Below are 23,568 nucleotides of genomic sequence, written 5' to 3'. Positions count from 1 at the left end.
TGTTTTGCGGTTCTTTGTGTTCACGACGCACTTGAAACTTTTTTAACGCTCGGTAATTATTGGATTTGCCACAGTCCGCCTAATTATGGCACAGCACGTGGGTGCCACACACAGAGAGCTGCAGAAAAAGAAATCTTTATGGAGAAAGGGAATGAGATAGGCAGGGAGAAAGTGGAAAACGTTGTCCTTGCATTAGCGCATCGTTGAACCGTGAAAATAATGGCCTCGACCTGGCTTCTGGCTCTGATCCTGATTCTGGATCCTTCAACTGCACGCGGCCACTTGAGTTAGTTTTTAGGGGAAGAATAGAGAAGGGAAGTGATGGGAACGTCAGCACAGAGTATAAAGTTGTGCTCATTGGAGCTTAGCAAAGTTTGAAAAGATTTGTGTGAGAATTATTAAAGATATAAATGATATTCATCTAATATACTTATGTGAGTGTTAGGATGATCTTAGAATGGTATTAACAAATTATGAATTTTTATTTCTGTTTTGTTTTATTTTACTTCTAAAAGCTTTCTAAAACAGTGTTGTATGTGAACTTTGGAATCTCTCTGATCGGAACAAATTAATTTTATGTAACGAAAAGTCCCTTCAATCGGTTCACTGCAGCTTAGAAGATTATTCAATAAGTGTTTCAGGAATTTAAGCAAAAGACTTTTTTTAAATTCAAATTTAACATTTACTTGATGAATCTTGATGATATTAACTGTCTTTAATGACGGATAGATCTAGTACTAAGACGATAGTTTTTTGCTCTTTCCTAACATTCTAAGCTAAAAACTTTTTAACAAAAAACTTACCTAAAGGTTTAAGTAAGCCAAACCGAATTTGTTCTTTTGCAAACTATTTCTTTCTACCAACACTTCATGATATTAAATTCTTTTGATTCCAGTAAACTGTTTCGTTTCCTTTTGAGAATACATCTACATGTTAATATCTTTTCACAGCATCATTAAAATTAACCCAACAACAACAAGAATAACATGAAGAGCTTTAGAGATGTTCCATCATATTGCATATGAACTTTTCCATCTAGAATATCACAAGTGTCCCAAACAATTAAAGTCATTACCCGGCTATCATGTTGATACTTCAGCTGGCTATAAAGCGAATGTCTCATGTGTCCTGTATCCGGTATCCTGTGTGTCGCCTGTGCTCGGTGGACCTAACTCTAAGCTGCTACTAAAACTTTGGATAGGCCCCCTTCCCAAGCAGGGGGTGCGCTCCAAAATTCCGCCCCTCAAACGTTTAGCATACAATTAGCCCAAAAGGCAACGCACTGGGTGGGAAGCCTGGCAAAAACTTCACTGAAAATTATTAAAATTTCTCGTGTTGGGTCGTTGCTCAAAAAGGGTTGACCATATGGAAATTAGCATATGATACCCATTTTGTGGGCCTGTTTCTCTCTTTTCCCATTCTTATGTCTCCTCATAAAGTACAAACTTTAAGCTTAAAGTCACTGTAAATATAAAATGTCTAGTCATACGACACGACGAACTTTAGTGTTCGAATCTATAGAAAAAGTCGACGAGTTATGATTTTACATTTTCCACACTGAGTGGTTTCTTTTTTTTTAATACATATATATTTTTGGTCTATTTTTCCGGCTGCTGTTCTTTATTTTCTTTCAGCGTAAATTTTCCACCTTTTACACATTTTACTTCCATTTGATTAGATCGCCTTTTTAGGGCGACACGTGCGACGCAAGCAGGAGGCAATGGCAACAAAAAGAACGCCACGCATCCTGTTTTGTTTTCCCGACCCCGCTTCAAAATCTTACTCGGCATACACTTTTCTAGCGGGTAGAAACACATTTAGGTGTCGTTTGCAACCTACGATTATGATAAGTTTTCTTACAAATTGGGATAAAAGCTTAAAAACTAAAAGTATAGAATTTTTTTATGATAATTTGTTATATATTATTATTTTATATAACATATTTATCAACCACATTAAAACTTATATTAATAGCTTGCAGTTTTTAATATTTTAAAATAAAATATATTTTATAACTGCTTTACACCTTGAGTTTTAAGTTGAAATAAAATGTATATGTACATTATATCTAAACTGTTTTTTCTTTATATATTTTTATTTTAAATTGTTTTAAAAACCTTTTGTCCATATTATTTTAATGTAGGTTTCTTTCAAAATTAAGCAAGTATCATCTTATTTGACACGAGTTTTAAAATTTAATTTAGTAGTGAATTTAGTCCCGTTTCCTTGCAAATTTTTCAGCTGATTGTTTTTCATTTAATTATTTTTTAACTACATATTTTGTTATTTTCTAACGTTTTAAATAGTTGGATTAGAACTGTGTCTTTAAAAATCTTAATATTCCTATTTATTTAAATATGAACTATTTATTCAGCTAATATTAATATTAGGCACTTTATTAAGATATATGATTTTCACTTTGAAATATTTCTTTTTATAAATTATATTTTCGAAAATTATTTTTCCGAATTTTTATAATTTAATATAAATATATTTAAATCTAAAATTTTTTTTATCAGGCAGTGCATATAAAATAGGTTTTTTGATGCTGTTGCTTTTTAATACAAAATTGCACGCTCATCGTTTGAGAGTTTTGAGGCTTATCAGGCGGTAGCAACTTTGTCATAATCAACATCAAACAGGCTCACGCTCACGCTCATCACTCTGTGGCATCATGAACAGCAGCTATTATTATCCGGTGGACGTACCGCTCAGCCTTCAGTTTTCTGCTCTCAATCCCCGATTTTGAGTCCCCCTCCTGGCACTTCTAATCAATGTGCTTAAAATCGACGTGATGTGCGGATCGTATCCTGCCACAGAGTGTAAAGGATGTCATCAGCAGGCAGCAGGAACGCATTACAGCTGTGCCATGTTTTGTGTTGATTAAAATTTGTTTGTCATTTCGATAAGGTAGAACTTTTTAGTGTTTCATCCAGAGATCCATCCAGGCAGTTCAATAACCCAGCCCAGGCCGCTGTGCTCTATCTTTTTCCCAGAGAGTTTGCATCTAAAGCAAGGGGCTGAAAGTGTTTTTCGCTTTAGAGTTTTTTATGTCATGTTTTTTTTGTAATTCTTTCTATCCCACTCTTTCTTGTCATACTTTTATTTGTCCTCTTTGTAGAATCACTTGTACTAAACCACACAGCTTTAATTTGGCATTTGCTTTTATGCCTTTTCGTTTTTTATTTTTTCAATTTTTGACACCTTTCATGGGGTGTGCACAACAAAGAGACACACAGAACCCAGAAAATGGGGGCGCAACACATCATTAGACAACACTTTGTGGCTAAATCTGAGAGAAATTTGGGGAACGTTAGGGGAAAATTACAAGCTTGGGGGATATTTAATTTGTAGGTTTTACTGACGGATATACGTATTTCAAATATCATTGATTTCGATTTTAATGCGAAGCCGTGCAGGTGAAAGATTGGTTAATTTACTTTAATTGTCCGTCTCAGACAGTTAAAGTCATATCTAAAAAATTTGTATCTAAAATGCTTATCGATTAATTCGAATAATATTATTAAAGTTGCAATACCAATAATTACATTCCACTCCATAAATAACAAAAAATAAAATAAATAATTTAAGAAAAAGAATAACGAGATTTAAAACTCTAAGAAAATAATCAAAAAGTACCAGTTGCTTTAATGTTAGATGTGCGATTTATAAAAAATAATTCAATTAATAAGATATTTTTTGCTGAATTGAATTAATTTGATATTTTTTTTTGCTTAATCATATGCCGACAATTTAAAGTATTCAGTTCATAGCTGCTTTAAATGTAAACAAAATGTATTTATCTATATTTTTCTACAGCTGCAAAGAAAAGGTTTCTTATAAGTTGAGGAACTCATAAATAAATAAATTCATTGTTTACTTAAAATGAAAACTCATTTCAGTGGACTCACCTATATTTAGTCGAAAAATCATTATAATTTTTCTGGATTGTGTCGAGATTTCTTTACTGTTTTTCTTTAAATATAAATATTCTTATTAGTTTAGATGTCTATATCTTTTTTGCATATTTGTGAGTCTCGTCAAACGTTTAGCATATTCTCTTTGTGTTGCTTCTGATTTTTGTTAAGCTTCTGCTGCGCATTTAATGGAGCTTCGTGTCGTGTCTTCTTTTTGGTGGTTGTTGCTTCCATTCTTGTTGTTGTTGTGCTCATTTTAACTACAAACAGCACAGACAATCACAGTCACAGGATAATACCAACAGCAACAAAAGCAACAGCAACAACATCTCAGCCAGAGCTTTGCTCCATTAACAAAAACAACAACAGCAGCAGAGGCAGCAGAAGCTTCACATAATTCCATGTAGACTCTGGGCTAAAATGGTCTGAGGCATAATGTTTCCCTGGTCTGGTTTATAATGTGCGCCGCTTCACTACGCTTATTATTTGTAGCATACTTATTGGGTGGGTGGCATTTTAAATATGCATAAAGAAAAGCATAGCATACATCTCGGTGCTGTCTCGCGCTTCTCCTACAAAGGGGGAGACGTGTAGAGAGACTGGAGCTCACATATTTGTCTGGGGCTTTGCATTATGCGATGTGATGCCGCCTCCCATTCTTTCCTTTAGTCTTCCCATCTTTGGTGGCTGCTCTCTTTTGCGTGCTGTTTTCTTTAGCCTCTTTTTACCTGGTGGCATCTTTTTCTCGTGCCGCCTTATTTAGCTTATTAAAATTTCACTTCATTTTTGTTTTCGTTTTTTACTTTGCGCTTGAGGACGTAAAATTTATATACCATTCCCATGCAAAAGCAAACACTCACACTCTTAATTATCTCGATATTGTTTGTGACTTTGAACTCTGATTTCACATTTCGACTGTCTGTTAACTGATGTTTGATGACTGATTGGGCCATTTTATAGATAGGAATCGTTGCAAGTGGAGCATTTTATTTCATTTTATAAATGAGGGCTGACTTAAGGTTTTTTGAAATAGGTAAAAACTGTTCAATGCAGCTTTTTTGTTCAGGATCCAATCAACTATAAACTTATTTTCAATGGACGAACTTGCTTATCTTTTATTTGTATTTATTTCGTGACTTTTTAAAATACTTTCAAAAATTTTAAGCTCCAAAATTTTTAAAAATCCTATCAGATTTCGAAAACACTTTCATTTTATTAATTAATTGTTAACAAACACATTTTTTTTAATACTTTTCTCTTGAAACTTTCTTTGTAAGTTCAAAAATCTCAACAATTTTAAACAACAGGCTTTTGAGTAACTATCTGTTTTCTAAATTGATGTTTTGTTTATTTTAATTTTAGTGCAACTTAATGCTTTTCCTATTTTGTGCGATATGTTATGTATAAAAGCTTATGGAATTATGGGGAATAAATAAAAAGAATATTTTTGTAATTAATATGCTTTATTCAATTTCTTTGGGTTTGAATATATATTTATTTATTTGTAAATATTTTTACCAACGACGTCTTCGATTCATTGGTCCGCCCCTTCGGCCACCGCGTCTACCGCCGCGTCCACCGCGTCTACCGCCCCAGCCCCCACGGCCAAATCTGCCACCGCGTCTGCCACCTCGTCCACCTCGTCCACGTCTAGGTCCGCCACGGCATCCTCTTGTTTCAGTTGTACTTTCATCATCATCAACGGTATCGGTTGTTGTTTCAGTTGTATCATCATCATCATCATCATCATCAACGGCAGCAGTTGTAGTTTCTGCCGGCAAGCAGTCAACTTCATCGACATTCTCAGGAAGAGTACAGTCAACGCAATTTACGTTATTCGGTTCCTCCTCACAGCTGACAGCTTCGCCAATTGGCAGGTTAACAATTAGAATTGCCAAAAGAGCACAGCTCAGCATAAAGGTCTTAGTTCTCATCTTAACTCGAGTATTATCAATTTGGGAATGATAAATGTCACTAAATCAAAAGCACTTTTATACTACTTCAAGAACTGACAACATTCTTTAAGTCTACACAGCTGCTATCCAATTTTATTTGTCAAATATTGCGCTCGTCAGCGATTTTAGAAGACGTCAGAGATTAATTTAATTGTTTGATCAGCCGTTATTTTTTAATGACGTTTAGTTTGAATTTAAGTTAATCAAAGAATTTTTTTACTGCGAGACTCGTGTTAAACTAAAATGGAAATACAAATTGTTAACAAAAATTCAAACAGTCATAAAAAATTTGAAAGATTTAATTTATATATGCAGAAAAAGTTTAGTTGTAAATTTCAATGGGATAAATTATTAATTTCCGAATTTTGAACATTTAGTTGGTTAAGGGAACAATACTTAACTCTAAACCATACATTAAAATAGTTATAACCAAATGAAAATATTTAAATTTTAGGGTATTTATCTCTGTGTGTATTTGATTATTTAAAGAGTTGCGTGAATGTTTATTAACTTTCATTTCTGATAGACCCATAATACCAACATATAATTGACGGTGTCTATTAAGCGCACTTTCGATCAACTTCGGGACATCAATAAAGGGCAATTCAGGCGCCATCTGAGCAATAACATCGACACAAACCTAAAAGACATTGACTAATAACTTATTTATGGACCCAGTTTACTGTTATGGCTGTGATCCAGGCACGGCTCGAGCGGCATCAACAATAAATACACGCTAAACTTTTCAATATTGATAAACTTTTTCGAGCAGTTTTGCACATTGAAAAAGAAGGAAAAAGAGAGGAGAAACAAAATGAATATGAAGTAGAAAAACAAACGGCAGCCGCTTCCGTTGGCCGCCATAACACCGGAAATAGCTGCATGTAGACACATTCACACACATACACACACACACACATACTTATGCACTTGCCACACCAGAGACAAATGCCATTTACAATTTTTGTACATAAAGCCGCTTAAGCAGCACTCTGTGACCTGCCCCCTGCCCAATCCTCCCCCCTTGACATGTAATTTGTTTGTATGTCTGCCCATATACGTGAGATAACGCGACGAGTTCCTCTGTCTTTTTTTTATTTTGCTTCTTCCTTTCGTGCACACAACTTCGATTAACATTGGCAACACTCAAAGGGAGAGCAGAGTTGGGGGACAGGAGAGCAAAGGGTATAACGGTGGGATGGTGGAAGCTGGTCCAACCCAAACAACAAGTGGCAGTCTGCCGAATGGCACTGGCCGTGAATTCCATATATAATTTTCGACGGGAGCCTCCTTCGACGTGGCGTGGCACAAAGTGAAAAATATCCTTGCCGCGTTGTGTTGCATTTGAAATTGTTCGCTAAAAAGCATCGAACGTATTGAACTTTACACTCAACAAGAACGAGAAAGCTAGATTGAGTTAGAGTGAGTAAAAGGGACAGGAAAAGCGAATGGAAGGATGGGAAAAGTTTTGAAAAACTGCCATGCCACAGAGTTGAGAGTTGCCGCCGAATGGGTTGAGTTTCGCATTGGGGAAAAAGCATCAACATTGCCGCAGTTTGACATTAATGGAAGCTCTTCGACTGCCAAGCTGAAAAAAAAAATATATGTATATATATGAAAAAGAATATATATTAATATTGGCAGACGTGTTTAGTCTTAAATGCCAGACTTTTGTTCTTCATTTCTTTTCTTTTCGGTAGAGGATTTCCGCGTCTGCGTTCTGTCGAGTTGTTTAAGAGACAAGCACTGAGAGAGCTTAAAGAATTTCAAAATTTGTTGATTTAGTCTCAAGAAAGTGTCGAATTGTTTACACAGTTTGAGCTAAGTGCGTTCATTGCATATAAGCTTAAATAATATACTTATTATTTATCAAAAAAATATGATAATGTTTACTTACTTATACTAGTCAACAAGTTTAGACAACTTAATGAAACTATGAAAATTTTTGGATTTTTTTATATTAGTTTATAAATATATTCATATTAGTTTATAAATGACAAGCGCAAAAAGTATTATTGGAAAAAGTATTGATGATAAAAATCCGTCTTTAAAATAAAATTGACAGCCTACTAAATGGCTGTCTTTTTAAAAAGTTGAAAAAACATACTTTAATAAAATAAAATTAGGAAAAATAACTTATTCCAAATTTGGTATATTTTATGTAAACTGTATTATAAAAACGAGTTTTAAGCTTATTTTGAGAACGCAAAATGTATTTTTCAACACACTTTCACCACAAGTATTTAAAAAATTTGCTTTTAAGTCACTTAAGATATGTACAACAATTATTCTTTATATTTGGCAATGTATTTTCCCAATTGTAAAACTGGGTCAGAGTTTTATTCAATGATTATTCATTGAGTATTCAGTTTCATTCAAATTCATTCGTTCAAGTTTTCAGTAAATTGAAGCAATATTCACTAATTAAACACGGGGGTGCAAAGTTTTTGGGTAAAAACTTGAAACCGTTGTGTGGAAACTTGAGTTTCGCTTCACTTTCACTCAACGGGAATTTGTTTTATTTGATTTGATGGTCGCATTGCGTGACAGTAATTACAAAATAAATGCAAACATCTGCAACAGATCTCATAGAAGCAGCGGAGACGCCCAAAGACGACACGCCACATCAAGCGAAGGGGAGAGAGAAGAGAAAACGGACAGGAAAAGAGAAAGGGAAAAAGGATGTCTATCGAAAAGGGGGTGAATTTGGGATTTAAGATTGTGCGTGTTGCATATGTGGCAGAGGAGTCTGTGTATCTAACTAGTTGTTGTTATTGTTGGTAATTCGAGTAGTTGTTTGCTGCATGCCCCCTTTGATGGATTGGTTTACAGTTGCACTTAGCCGACTGGGCGGGGAAAGGATGGAGGCAGGAAGAAAAGTCTCGTCTGATGTATTCTATTACATGTGTAAGTTGCTCTCCAAGTTTCCGAGTGCCTTGTGACAAATTTGACAACAGCTGAGACCAATTGCTCGAAAGTTGCTTGCACCTTGCTGCAGTGTGGCATGCAACTGAGGGTCTCATCTATCAATCAAGCGATGGAAAGGCAATCATAAAACTGCCATTAAGCCAGCATAGACGAAACTCTATCATAAATCTTGGCTGTAATCTTCAAAAAACAGTTACCATCCCCACTCATCATCCCTTGAAGACACCTATGATATGATGGAAGTAGCTTTTGCTATTAACATATTGTTTACTTTAGCCAAAAATTGCAAACACACTTTCCATTATCTGCATGTGCAGCAGCTCAACAGCGGAAGCAGCTGCAACTAGTGATGAGTATTGCAAAGTAAAGAAGTATCGATACTGACAATGGCTAAAATATTTTTTAGATTATCATTGTATCATAAAAAAAATCCCAATTAATTTTTGCAACAAATATTTCCAAGCCCAACAAATTAATTTAAAAGAAACAATTTTAACGAAACCCGAAGTCAATCCTTTTAAAAAGTTTCTTGTTATGGTCACATAGCTTACTAGGATTTTTACTTATTTATACGAGTATATTGATTTCCTGTATATGTAGAATTTTGATACCCATCTCTAGCTGCAACTCTCACACTCTTTCCTCCTTCTCCCATTCTTCGATAAATGTAACCCCCCTCATTGGTTTTGCAATTTATCAAACATTTTCGCTTGCGGAAACGGAAACTGCCGGAAGCTGCATAAAGCTACGTGTCATAATGGAGCGCAGAGCAGTTGAGGAGAGGCAATGAAAATGCGGGGTGAGGATGGCAGAGATGTTGGCTTGGCCAGTTGGAGAGTTCGGATAATGGGGCTAATAACGCGGAATCAAATATTAATAATAATGGGAAAAAAACTGTCAGTCGGCACTTCCGCTTGACCGACGTCCAATAGGCCCCCAAAATGAAGTGTCTTTGATTCACACACAGACACGCACATATACAGGCACGGAAGTCGATATGAATCGTTCTCTGTGTGCCTCTCCATGAGCATAAGAGAGCCACTCGCAAAGGGGGCAAAGTTTTGCACTTGAAACGCATTCAATTCGAGTGTGTGTACACATTTGTGTGTGTGTGTGTGTGTGTGAGAGTGTGAAGTGTGTGTTGGACATTTTGATTAGCTTTACGCCTGGACGTATGCCGGAAATGGAAATACAACAACAAGAAACAAAACATTCATGAAATACAAATGTACTTGACTCTCGAGATATCCCTTAACACTTTCTACCATACTGACTGGAAGAAGCAGAAGAAGCAGAAAAAAATTAATTCTCGGAAAAACAAAACATATAAAGAGCCTAAAGCGAACTGCATTGGGAGCTGATTGATAAGATATATCCGATATTTCGTACGTAAATTTGATAAGAAATTAAAATTCAGAAATGGAAGAACAGGAATATCAAATCAGAGTAAATCGAAAGTAGGCAATAGAAATTTTATAAATATAAAATACTCTTGTCATAATCAGAGACCGAATCTAGTATAGCTTTTGAAATTAAAATTTCGATTTAACAATTATATATGTTTCCTTTAAATTTTTTGTTTTTAAAAAAAAAAACCAATTTTCAATTTTTATTCAAATGTTTTGAAATAAACACGTGTTTTTAATTATTTCAATATAAACAAAAATAAAGTGTTATCTTTCTATTAATTTTATTTCAAAAGATAGGGTTAAAAAAACATTTTCGTTTAAGTATTAAATAACTCTTATTTAATTAAGAATGTCGATGCAATTTTATAGATGTAAAAAATAGCATTAAGTTATTCTAATTAATATTACCTTAATATTTTAATATAAATTGATTAATTCTTTAATTCATATAAATAACACTTTAAGATATTCAAGACAACAAATATATAAAAACCACTGCTAATGTTTTTCTTATCGTAGCAAAAGTATTCCATTTGGGTTTCATTAAACAAATTACTATCGCTTTTAAAGGGTATTTAAGGAGTAGCTTATGGTGACTAGCCCAATAACAAAAACTTCAAATCAGAACTGTGCGACTTATGAAAGCCACTCGATATGCAGCAGGTGCAGGTATAGTTCCTGTTTACGAGGCGACAGACGACAGGCGTCAGGTGCCAGGCGCTGCTCTGGAGAACCCTCCCTCTCGCCTTCTGCACCCCTACTCAACCTTCACAATTTGGTAAAAAAAAAAAACAAAAATAAATGTCTTTCTCATACACACACACTCACACATACGCAACGCACACATACACACAGCTCACGTTGCGAATCAAATTGCTTAGCATACTTTACGGCTTCAATTGGCAATTGGCAGCCTTTGAATTTCGTTTCCCTGGCACCTTTTGGCTCCACATGCTATTGGCAAGTCGCTTGACATGGCCCTAGGCGTAGGGATAATGGGTGAAGAGTAAGGGAGCGGGAAGAATTGCTGTGGAATGGAGTGGTTACCTGGTTGTTCTCTGAGTCTGGCGCCTACCTGGCAGCTGACAACTTGGCAAGAGTTTTTCTTCTTGTTGCTATTGGATATTCTTTTTTTTTTGGGTGAGAGTGGCATGTTGCGGCTGTACGGCTTTAAAGGCAACCCGTTTAAAGAGGGGAGTACCTAGGGTTGTGGATATTTATTTAAGAGATACTTTGGCATAAAATGCATACAATTTGAATGATGATGATGATGTTTACCGGCCCGGTAGAAAATAAGAAATAAATTATGAATATGGAATTCATTATGATTAGAAAAGAAAATAGATTAAGAAAAAAAATTTCTTTTGTAAGTCAATTATTCTTAAATACAGATAAAATAAATATTGAATGGAGAAGAATATATTTTTGAAGAATATATTTTCTTTGAGAATAACACTTGTAAGAGGGTTATCAACAAATGAATACAAGTTGGAATTTAAAAGATATTTTAATTATTTATCTTTTTGTTAATGAAAAAATATGCATTATTATGTTGCGCTGCTGCCTTTTTTTTTCAAATAATTTAAAATATGACAGTGAAAAAGTGCTTAGTCAAGCAATTTAAGTAGGAATTTTAATAAGAATGAAGATCTTAAAAATTGCCTAATCATTGACCCCTTTTAGGTCTTTTCTTATTTAAAATAAATAAAATGGCGTAAAAAAAGGTCTACATTAGTTCAAGTCATTGATAGTTCAAACCGAAGTATAAATTAAGTACAATTTTTTAGTTACTTTTTGAATGACCCTCGATAGGCTGAATGCCTTCAGTCTGAATTACAGTTGCCGTTTAACTTCCGTGTACACAAAAGAAACCCTCACACACTGCGTCAGTTTTGATTGAAATATTGACGGATATTTTTGCATAGTTTAACGATAAGTTTAGTAGTTTCTCCCACCAGCTGCACCACCCGCACCACCTGCACCACCCGCACCACCGGCTAAACAATCTCAGACAGGAATGTGTCTCAGGTGCAATGTGGTGAAAAGTTTAAATAGTGCATTGCAAGTTGAGGTACAATCCGCTCAATTGTCTGGCTCTGACTCTGGAAACAGCTTATGACAGCTTGCCTTATTATAGCTGTCAGGGTTGTCAGGTTATTAGAGAACCTATTGCCTAACCCGTACCGTCGACAGTCCCCTAATATCTTCATTAGGCTGCCTACTCAACGAGGCCCATGATATATAGTATGCTCGCTTTGTTCTCCTTCATGACTTTAAGCGCTTTTCTATTTGTTTTGTTTTTGATTTTCTTTTTCTACTTTTTGTGTTTTGCTTTCAGGCCTTTTTGACAGGGTGACAGCTCAGGTGTAAAATAGTTTGCCACATCAGTTGGCAGTGCCGCATTTTCTATTTTCTATTTTCTTTACTTTTCTTTTCAGTTTTTTTTCCACATTTATATTTCTTTTATTTTTCGTTTATTGATTTCCTAACACTTTTGGCCTAGCGCATTTCTTCATAAATGTCAGAAAACACTTTGATGTCTTGACTTTAAGACTGCCACCTCCCACACCTACACACACGCATATCAGATCTGAGCTCTTGAGAATTTTGTTGCCTTTTCTTCATATTCCGTTCTTGTTAGTCACATGTGGCACTTTGATGTGGCACGGCCAGTCCGCTGACTGTGGTACATTTTTTTGTCAAGTCACGGCTTTTAAGCCTAGTCTCAGTCTTAGTCCCAGGGTCGTGTTTTGGGTTCGGGTTCGAATTCGGATTCGCCGTAGGTGTTTGAATACGGGCCTTTTTACAAATCATTCCGACCAATTGTTTTGGGATTCACATAAAATCCAATCCGAATACAGCAACCAGACATTTGAATTCCTTGAACTTAAGGTCAACAATTATGCCAAGATCGTTTCAGCTGCTAACGTTAAAGAAATATTTATTTAAGAAAGATCATCAACACATATATCTAGATTAAATAAATAGTAGGAAAATTTATCAGAACTGACAACTTTAAAACACTTATTATTTATTAAAGTTTCCACTAATAATATTTTACAGACTCTTCCATCCGATAATTGATATATGCATGTAAATGAATGATTACAAATCTCATGCAAAGTTATCAAATCGTTAAATTGAACAAACATAAATGGAGCAAAGATAAATAACTTGGTCGATTTTAAACCACTTAACATACTGTTGTTTTCTCTCTCCCTCTCTCTTTTCTATTTGTTATTATTTATTATACGTTTTTCAATTTTTCATTGATCATATTTCAGTCTTTTTATTAAGTCAACGTATTGATATGCATTTTTGTTATTGTTTTTCTTTTGTAAAATAAATTTGAAAACTTTTGTGTTTGTCTTGGAATTTCAAGTTCCTAAGCTTTTTGGCGCTGCAACTTTTGACAGCTTTTGATTGAATGTTTGGCAACTACGTCGACGGGGATTACCCGAATGTGTGCACAGTTATCTCTGTGAAGGGGACGGGGATCGACCCAGACAGAACCAGTTGGCCCTAATTGCTGAGGAAGGTGGACAGTTTACTATATGTATGTACAATTTGCTAGTTATTTTTATTAGATGTTGGAAAATAACGGAAATGTTTAAGAGTAAATCACTTAACTTAATTGAAATTATTTGTCATATTTATAAATAAAGAACAGAATTAATTTGTAATTTTAAATATTTTTTCCATATAATATCTTTAGGTATCTTACACGACTCCCCTCCCCAGTTTAAAATAACGCTTACCGTTAAATGCTTATCAACAGGCAGCTGACTAAGCGGTGCTCTCTTCGTTATGGCTCTCTTTGTGGCAGCCAATGTGCCACATGCCAAAACATTCCGTCTTATACGCAACGATTTGGCATTGGAACGTAGCAGAAGGGCGAGCATAAAGAGCAACCACCACAAAGAGAGCAAAGTGCGCTCTCTTTGGCTGCTGCGCTCAATTTGAAGTTAATACAATGTAACGTTAAGTTGTTTGTTTTTGTGTGGGGGCGCTAAATGTAATCAATAATATTAAATATTTAATGTCGCAGGTAGAAAAATGTATAAGATATGTGTTGAAAAGCCTTACAAATTATTAAAAAATTAAAATTAAAATTTGATAAATATTTGGTAATATTAATAATATTTTTTGTGATATTAAAAATATAAACATTGTAATAAATATCAACAATGGACAAAAGCTACCTGTGCACTGGCACCTGCAGTGCACTCTCTCACTCTCACTTGGCATCCACAGCACGAGCATGCAATCCACATACATTCCACTTGCAACAACATTGGCTCTCTTTTACTCTCTCTCTGCAGCCTTCGTTGAGTTGCGCGCTGCTGTTGAGTTAAGCAACGGTAAAAAGAGTCGCAGTCCACACACAGGTGCATGTCCGTTAACTCCCTCGCTGTTCGGCACCTACGCACACACATACAATATTACATGAGTTTGTCGCTCTCTCGCTCTCTCGCTCTCTCTCTCTCTCTCTCACTCTCTTTAGGCAGCAGGAAACGTCACAAGGAAATGGCAAAATGTTCTACGTCCATTCGGCTCGCATGTATAAAGTATGCAAGTGTCTGTGTGTGTGCCTGTGTGTGTGTGTGGATGACATTGCGGCGCTCGTTGGGGCAGCGCCAGTTGTCGGCTTACGGTAGTCGTTGCGAAACTTTTGCTGGAGTAACGTGTCGCGCAATTGAAATTGGCGGCGTTTTCATCGTCCAGCGTCAGCGTCAACTTCGTCGTCGTCGTCGTCGTCGACGTCTTCGTCTTCATTTTACGTATTCGCGAGTCGGTGCGTGTGTGTGTGTGTGTCTGTATATATTTACGTGTGTGAGTGAGGCTGCCAATTAGTGTGTTACATTCGTGCAACAGTCTCGTTTACGCTTGTGTGTGTATGTTTGTGTGAGTGCCCCATGTTGCATGCGTGTGCGTGGGGCGCCGCCACTGCCGCAAGAGCAACAGAAATTTATTTAAAAAAATGAATGAAACAAATTTGCAAATATTCTTTGATCATTAAAAAAAAAAACCAATGCCAGGTAAGCTTAACCCACTAAAAAGCTTAACCCAATAAATAAAAATATAATAATTGTTACAACTTGAAGCGAACTTTTAATTCACTTTGTCTGGCCCACGTCGCTTGGCAAGGTTGCAAGTTTCTGTTGTCATTTCAAGTAGCATCGAAAGCTTTATCTAAATTCAATTTTGACTGGGCCCTTGAAATTGCCACCCGGAGGAATGAACGGTAAACCCACAACGCACGTTTATGGTCATTAAACTGAATTAGATAAGTTAAACGACGTCTAATGTCAATTTAATTATGTGTAAAACTCGTGGGTGCAGACTTTGTCAAGACGTCCCTTTATACCCTGTATTTTCCTCTAAATGGGGTGTTATGGGGAGACAATTGTTTGTTTTATATAAAAAAATCTATATTTATTAAAATAAAAATCTATAACATAAGATAATTTGTTATTGTTGATTTCCTAATGTTTTAAAATTCATCAAAAATATAGTTATAGATAGTAAAAATTAAAAAGGAAAAGGTCTATGTAATATTATTTTTTTTTTTACCGGATCTATAGTAAAAATGTGGTCGGGCTAATAATTTCAGAATAAGTTTTAAGTCTTGGCTCCAACATTGCAATAAATGGAATGAATTTGTTTGCATGGTAGTTAATATTCCAGAAGATTGACTTGTTTATCTTTTAGATAAGCAATTAAAAGCCCAGCTGCGATCTGAAGGAAAGTTGAGCAAAAGTTCTGATAAAAACTTTTCAAAATATTGCGACTATATCGAAAAATAAAAAATAAATAAAATAAAGAGGGAGCATATACGTAAACTAAGCTTAACAGTAATATATACCTTTCAGATTATAAATCTATATGTTGCGTAATTTTCTTTTCAGTTTTACGATAATTTATAAGATTAATAAATTATTATGCTTGATTAATCTTTTATATATTTATGTAAAGACTAATAAATTGATTAACAGTGCTTCAGTGGATGACATCAAAACAAGGCAATTTTTGAGATATGTATATGAGTAGCTAATCCGAATACCTTTCCAGCCAATGAGCTCTATTCACCAATAACTTCATGTGTTTGTAGTCCCCTAAACTTAACCTTCAGATCATGCTAATTGGTGGCTTAAAAACTTTGACAAATATGACGAAACTGTTGACCAAATGAAATGAGCGTGAAAATTTCGATGGAAAAAATGCTTATGAATATTGAAGTGAATGAAAGAAATGATAGGGTAGCGTGGGAAATAATGAAAATGGAAATAGAAAAACGCGACAAGGTCAACGAGACACGCCCCAAATCCACGTGGAGTGAAATGAAGTGAAGTGAAATGAAATGCATTTGGTTTTAATTAAAAGAGCAAAAGTGACTTTTGAAATGGTCTAGAGATAAAACTGCAATAACTATAAAGAGCAGTTTAAACTGGGGCCAAACTGAATGACGATCGATGGGTGGTGTTGGTAGTGTTGTTGTTGTTGTTGTCGGGGGTATCGTATCGTACTCGTATCTAGGATTGGGATTGGGGTCGGACACGCGTCAATTTGTTAAGCGGGTCACGTAGTGTGTCCCTCCTGCCACTTGGAAAAGTGCTACAGGCCTCTTCCGTTCTTGTCTCTTCTGTTCTGTTCTGTTCTGTTCTGTTCTGTGTGTTGTCATCAACACGAGAATAAAAATCGAAAATTAAACTCAATGAAAATGGCAACAACTTTTGTGCTACGCGAATCGATTTCAATAAAGTTTAATTTTTTACACTCATCGTATAATCGTCGTCAGTCGTTTGGCTGCTTTATGGGAAACCTTTTTAAAGGCCACTCCACACGTAAGCCTTACCAAATGACGCAACAAATTAAATGTCAATAATTTAAAATAATTAACCAAAAACAAATCCCAATGTCAAATAATTTTTAAAGCGCTTTTATAGCTTTTTAATCCAATTAAATTGCCATAAACGTGCCGAATCAAATGAATAAAAGTAAATCAATAAAAATAAAATTGAAAATAAAAAACTGACTCACTTTAAAGTCAGACAATGGGGGAAAAAGAACTGAGTCCCCCATCCCGCCCTGTCGCAAGATGATGTAAGCGGAATCCATAAATATTTTCAAAAGAAAACAAACGGACTACAAAGTTGACAATGGGTTGGTCAAGGTTGAACGCAGTGAGAAGGGAAAGTGAAGGGAAAGGGGGTGCAACTGCACCACATTCCTATTATCAAAGGGTAAATGAGTGCATGCGTCTGACATGAAAGGGCTTACACAGGACAAAAAGAGACTGAAAATAGGATAGAGATAGAGAGAGAAAAGGAGAAAGGGAAACAAGAGTGCCGCTAAGCGGAATCTTTTCACTAATGACCTGCATTTTGCATGTGAGCACATATATACCACCCATATGTGAAAACATATTTAATTAAATTAATGTAAAAATATCTAAGCTGAAAAACGAATTTAAAATTGTATTTTTCATTTTTTTAATTTTCAATGTATCTGGAAATATAAGTTCTGTAAAAATTGGACGTCAATCATCGATTTGGCATACAATAAACTGAGCATGATATTCTTAATTCTTGGGCTAATTTATAAATATTTTTTTTTATGCAATATAATGGACTCATTTATATTTTTGCTTCACTTTGTTGCTCGTTGAAAATGAAACAAGTAAGAACACTACAATCGAGGCTATTATATACCTAGTTCCTATTTCCATAGACTTTTTTTTTGATTAAAAATATTTGCTTAAACATAGCAATTCCATGAAAATTCGTCGAGAAATTATACTCTATACTCTTTGTATATTTCATGTTCATATGTTGACCTTTTGAATAAGACTGCTAGACTGGTTCTTTAATGATACAACGATCATATAATAATGTTTTCCATTCTTCGGGATCCTCCAGCTCAACCCTATATTATCGCTGGGCAACAGAAACCAAATGAGAGCACTCACAATCTCGCTATCACTCGAGCTTTTAATATTAGCTTTGCGAGAGAGCTTATCAAAAAAGCTTGCGAGTATTTAACCTTGAGCTTGGCAATCTGTCCCACATGTCTCCATATTTGTATATCGTGTGGAATTGAAAATTAACTGATAGGATCACGAAGTAATTTTTTTTAACATTCTGTATTTTATTTCAGTTATCTTAAAACAGTAAGAACACCCTGTAAATTAATTGTAATCATATTGCTCTTAAATTGCCACGATATTCAATTTTATATTCATACTATTTTTGGACTGTTATAATAATCCAAAATTTAAATGGATATTTCACTTATTCCTTCTGGCTGTATTTGGATTTTATTTTTAATATTATTAAATTAGTTGATTTCCGTAATATTTTAATTAATACTTTTTTTTATATTATTTGCCCCTACTTATGTATGAATTCCCTACAATTTAATTGCCATGACATTAACCGCAGTGTGTGGTGCAGGGGGTCTTATGACCATATTGCCATCCTCATCCTTGTAGTCCACATAGTTCTCCGAGTGGACATAGCTCATTCCAAGGGATAACATGACGCGTGTCGAGTAGAGACTTGTACAGCAGGTCGCCAGCAGGGGAAATCCCTTGGAGCGACCCATATCCATCAAGGCGGTTACTAGACGTCGACCTAGTCCCTGACAACGTACTGAAGAATCCACAGTTAGATTATTTAAGTAGAGAGCCTTTTTAACTTTGTAGTGCTCAAACAATTGGGAGCGTTTCTCTACGCCGGTTATAAAATAATGAACGTGCTGAATAAAAGCCGTTGGTTTCTTCTCAGCGACTTTCATCCAACTCTCCTCTAAATCGCCGGGTAGCAATATTTCGGCATATGCTACGCCCACAATGCGATCTCCATCGTTGTGGTCGACAGCAGCCAAAGAGAGACCTTGTTGTATGATCGCCAGACGAGCCTCCCTCTTTTCCGGCGTATCGGGGCTCCTTTGATGATCTCCAGGTGTCTGCAAAAGAGGCTCATGGCCGTAGAAGTTTTCGCCCAGAAACCGACAGAATTCATCTTTATCATCCGCTTTCAATTCACGTATAACAGTCGTCATGTTGCAAGATTCAACAATGAACTGAAACCAGTTGGTTGGGTCTTTGCGAAACTTAACAAGAGAGAACTTATCAAAACAGTTTATCAAGAGAGCCGATGTCACTGAGCTCAAACACGTTTCAAGTAGGTAATACGAGTAGCTGCATTTCGTTTATACGAATCATATCATGAATTCTTGAATTTGCGTTACAAATCAGGGAGCAGTTCGAAAAAAAAAATTTCATCAATTTCACAATCCATAATTTCATTTCAGCTTGGTTTTTAAACACAGTGGATTATTCAAAATAAAATTTTAAATTAATAATTGTACAGGTTCAAGATTCAAGATTAAATAAAAAGCAATTGAAGTGAACAAATTTTGTAATTCTCCTGCATACAATATTAAGCCGAGCCGAAACCTTGAATTTACAGACTTATATTCGGCTTAATAGTTACAATCTCTCTGATTTCAATTAATCGCACAACGTCGTGGTCTTTTCTCTGTTTTGCGTTAAAACTAATTGTTATTTTATTGTGCAACGCTATCCAGAGTATCTACAAGCTGCCATTCCAATTGACACCTTGACTTTTCTCTTGCTTAAGACCAGCAATTGTTATCCGCTTGAAGAATCAATATACCCGTTACTTAAAAACTAACTAAAAAGGTATATTGTGTTGGTTCACATGTATGTAACAGGTTGAAGTAGACATCTCCGACCCCATAAAGTGTATATATTCTTGATTAGCAATGTCCGTCTGTGTGGGCACCTCAGAGAATATAAGAGATAGAGCAGCCAAATTTGGCACACACATTTCTATAAGCCCAGCTCAAATAAAATATAAAATCACAATAGAATTTGCATTACTTAAAAGATCTGTTCTATTTTAATCAGTTAACCAAAATTGTACACATTTTATTACAAGTATTTTAAAAAAGCTGATGTAATCAGTCAGTCAGCATAGTACTATTTCACAATAGTCGTTCCTCTACGTAAATTTATGCTGAATAACAATGATTTGATGAAAAGTGAGAATCAGAGCTGCGGTTGTCTATTCAATTAGCTCTCTGATAGCATTCTGAACTCATAGCTAATTTAAATATTCAACAAGATTGAAAGATCAGTTGCTCATAGACTTATAACCAAAACTCGAACATGTGTATGTGGTGCTGGTGGGTTGAATACCACTTGTCCCTCAGCATCCTTGTAGTCCGCATAGGCGTGCTCATAGATACACTCCATACCCATGGACTCCTTTTGACGCGCCGAATAAAAGCTGGTGCAGTAGGCTGCCATCAAAGGAAACCCCTTGGATCGGCCCAACTCCATCAAAGCTGCAGCAAGTCGAGTACCTAGGCCCTTTCCTCGCATGGAGGCATCCACATTAGTCATGTGGGAATAGAGTAGCTTGGAGACTCCGTAGCGCTCAAAGATATTCACTTTCCTCTCAACTTCGGACAGGAACACGGCAATACGTCCCCAGGAATGTTTTTCCATTTCATCAGCTTCCTTTCGATGTTTCTCCAGGTCACTAGAAAGTTGAGACCCGGCTAGGACAAATCCTACAATGCGTCCACCATCGTTCTCATTGATTGCCAATAGACTCGTGCCCTGCTCTATCATCGATATGTGGTAATCATTGTCCTCTTTCTCACAGCATTGTTGCACATCTTCTCCTGAAAATGCACACAGCGGTTCTCCGTTGTAGAAATTCCCTCCCATAAAGACCTTCAAATTCTCGTAGTCCTCCAGCTTCATAATGCGAATGAGGATTCCATCCTTTGACCCGAAATGCGTAGACATGTTCTTTTCTACGTGTTAACTAATGAAATGCGATGTGTGTCGATCACTCTGCACAATTTATATGATCGGTTACGTATGTCTACCAAAATTTCCGTTTTCGTCTTATCAATGAGTTAGAGGCTTGCCTCTATATTATGTACTTTTCCACTGTGTACTACATAAATGCAAAATCATTCCAATTGTGAGTCCGATTAAATAAAGTAACTATGTGCTAGATAAGTAGAAACAGCTGACACACAAAGTGGCCTGCTTTAGTGGACCGTTGTCTAATCATTAGACCCTGTACTTATAAAGTACAAAAAGTCTAATAGTTTTGTCTAAGGAGAAAAGTGCGTAACAAGCCAATTCTATGAACTAATCATGTATAGATTCTTGGTCAACAGTCGAGTCGTTTGTATCTATGTATATTCGTGAGTACATTATTAGTTATTATTATTAAATATTGCTGAATTAGGACTGGGTCTCTCAAAGTCGAGTTAATTTTCCCCTTTATAAAAATTATAAATTTTACGCAAATGTCATTGTATTTTTGCATTTCACATGAGAACTTTAAGTCTAACTTTACAAATCGACTTGAAAAATTTAAATTGCTTCTGAGACACATTTCTGATACATAATTTTACGTAAATCAAAACTAACTAATTGTAGGATGTAAGCTTGTCAGATTTAAGATTCACATACAAATTGTTCACAATTTAATGGCCAAGATACGTAAATGGGTATGAGGTGCTGGGGGATTGAACACTACTTTTCCGTTTTCATCCTTGTAGTCTGCGTAAGCTTGAGAATAAACACACTCCATTCCCAAGGCCTCCTTTTGTCGAGCCGAATAGAAACTGGTACAAGAGGCTACCATCAAGGGGTATCCCTTAGATCGACCCAACTCCATAAGAGCGACAGCTAGTCGTGAACCAATTCCCTTACCCCGCATGGAGTCATCCACATGGGTAATGAGAGAAAATAACAGATTGGAGACTCCGTAACGCTCAAAAGATTGGCCTTAATTCTAGATTCGCACAGGTACATAATAATGTGTTTTAGTGGTGATTCCTTCATTAAAGCTATCTTCCTGCGCTGATTCTCCAGCTCAATTGGGACTTGACCATAGGCAAAAACCAGTCCGACAATACGTCCGTTGTCGTAGTCGTTGATGGCCACCAAGCAGGTGCCGTTCTCTATCAACCTGATGTGGTATTCGTCGAATTCCTTTGGTTGCTCCTCCAAAGAAGACATAAGTGGTTCTTCTTTATAGACAAATCCGTCGATCTGCTTGTAGTCATCCACAGTCATCGTCCGAATTAGTATGCCATCTTTAGAGCCAAAATTCATTGACATGTTGAAGTCTTGAAAATTGTTCTTGAAATGCGATGTTGAAATATTCAGTCTTCACTATTTAAAATGTAATTTTGCTATCGAAATTCGCAGTTCCCTTATCAGATCTCATAAACTTCTCAGTTTTTATTGGTCTTTCTTTGTTTAGCTCGTCATATCAAGAATAATAACGGTATAAACTAGTCTTAGTTTGTTTTCCCGCTTTCTATGTTTTTGTAGTTGATTATGTACTATAATGGCTAGAAAGCATTGGCCTCGTTCACAAGAATACAACAACAATCTATCATTCAACAAGTATCAAGTCATTTTTGCTTGTCTTTTGTTGAACGCTTTAATGTAGTTTTGAGGTAAAATCAAAGTTATTTTTAATAGAATTGTGTAAGCTGTAAGCTTAAAAATAGAAAACGGAGCTTCTTCTTTAGTGCGATACAAATTAAAACTAACACAATATGCCCTTTAACTTATTTTTTTTAGTAACATTTTTATTTCTTTACAGCTTAATAGCCATAATTCGTAAATGGGTATGAGGTGCTGGGGGATTAAACACTACTTTCCCGTTTTCATCCTTGTAGTCTGCGTAAGCTTGAGAATAAACGCACTCCATTCCCAAGGCCTCATTTTGTCGAGCCGAATAGAAACTGGTGCAGAAAGCTGCCATCAAGGGGTATCCTTGAGATCGACCCAACTCCATAAGAGCGACAGCTAGTCGTGATCCAATTCCCTTACCCCGCATGGAGGCATCCACATTGGTAATGTGAGAAATTAATACATTAGAGACTTCGTAACGCGCAAAGAGATTAGCTTTGACTTCAGCTTCGGACAGGAAATTTGAAATGGCACTCTTATGATAATTCTTCATATCACTTGGGACTTGACCATAGGCTAGAACTACTCCGACAACACGTCCGTTGTCGTTTTCATTGATAGCCGCTAAGCAGGTGCCGTTCTCTATCAACCTGATGTGGTAGTCGTCAAATCTTTTCTTACGGGCCTCTTCGATTTCCTTCGGTTCTTTATCCAAAGAAGACTTAAGTGGTTCATCTTTGAAGACGTTTCCATCTATCTGTTTGTAGTCTTCGACAGTCATGGTCCGAATGAGTATGCCATCTTTTGAGCCAAAATTCACTGACATGTTGTATTATTGGTCTAAATGCTTGAAATGCGATGCTAAAATATTTGATCTC

The 23,568-nt window shown here is 35.9% G+C and overlaps 3 protein-coding genes and 1 pseudogene across 3 annotated transcripts; all 4 read right to left on the bottom strand.

Moving 5' to 3' along the window:
* Positions 1 to 2,904: 2,904 nt before the first annotated feature.
* Positions 2,905 to 19,283, bottom strand: LOC117781557. Its single transcript, XM_034618330.1, has 2 exons — positions 18,623 to 19,283; positions 2,905 to 3,020 (listed from the first exon to the last, which is right to left on the bottom strand). Exons 1-2 carry the CDS (start codon positions 19,270 to 19,272, stop codon positions 3,008 to 3,010), a joined length of 663 nt encoding a protein of 220 aa, XP_034474221.1. The 5' UTR covers positions 19,273 to 19,283; the 3' UTR covers positions 2,905 to 3,007.
* An 823-nt stretch (positions 19,284 to 20,106) lies between these two features.
* On the bottom strand, positions 20,107 to 21,067 carry LOC117781556 (dopamine N-acetyltransferase-like). The gene has a single exon (XM_034618328.1). It carries the CDS (start codon positions 21,050 to 21,052, stop codon positions 20,378 to 20,380), a length of 675 nt encoding a protein of 224 aa, XP_034474219.1. The 5' UTR covers positions 21,053 to 21,067; the 3' UTR covers positions 20,107 to 20,377.
* Positions 21,068 to 21,659: 592 nt separating this feature from the next.
* Positions 21,660 to 22,396, bottom strand: LOC117781558 (annotated as a pseudogene).
* Positions 22,397 to 22,840: 444 nt separating this feature from the next.
* Positions 22,841 to 23,542, bottom strand: LOC117781559 (dopamine N-acetyltransferase-like). Its single transcript, XM_034618331.1, has one exon. The coding sequence runs from the start codon at positions 23,514 to 23,516 to the stop codon at positions 22,875 to 22,877; it is 642 nt and encodes a 213-aa protein (XP_034474222.1). The 5' UTR covers positions 23,517 to 23,542; the 3' UTR covers positions 22,841 to 22,874.
* Between the last annotated feature and the right edge of the window lie 26 nt (positions 23,543 to 23,568).

Source organism: Drosophila innubila, assembly GCF_004354385.1.
Source record: "Drosophila innubila isolate TH190305 chromosome 2L unlocalized genomic scaffold, UK_Dinn_1.0 4_B_2L, whole genome shotgun sequence".
NCBI lineage: Eukaryota > Metazoa > Arthropoda > Insecta > Diptera > Drosophilidae > Drosophila > Drosophila innubila.
This window is presented reverse-complemented; position numbering and strand designations above follow the sequence as displayed.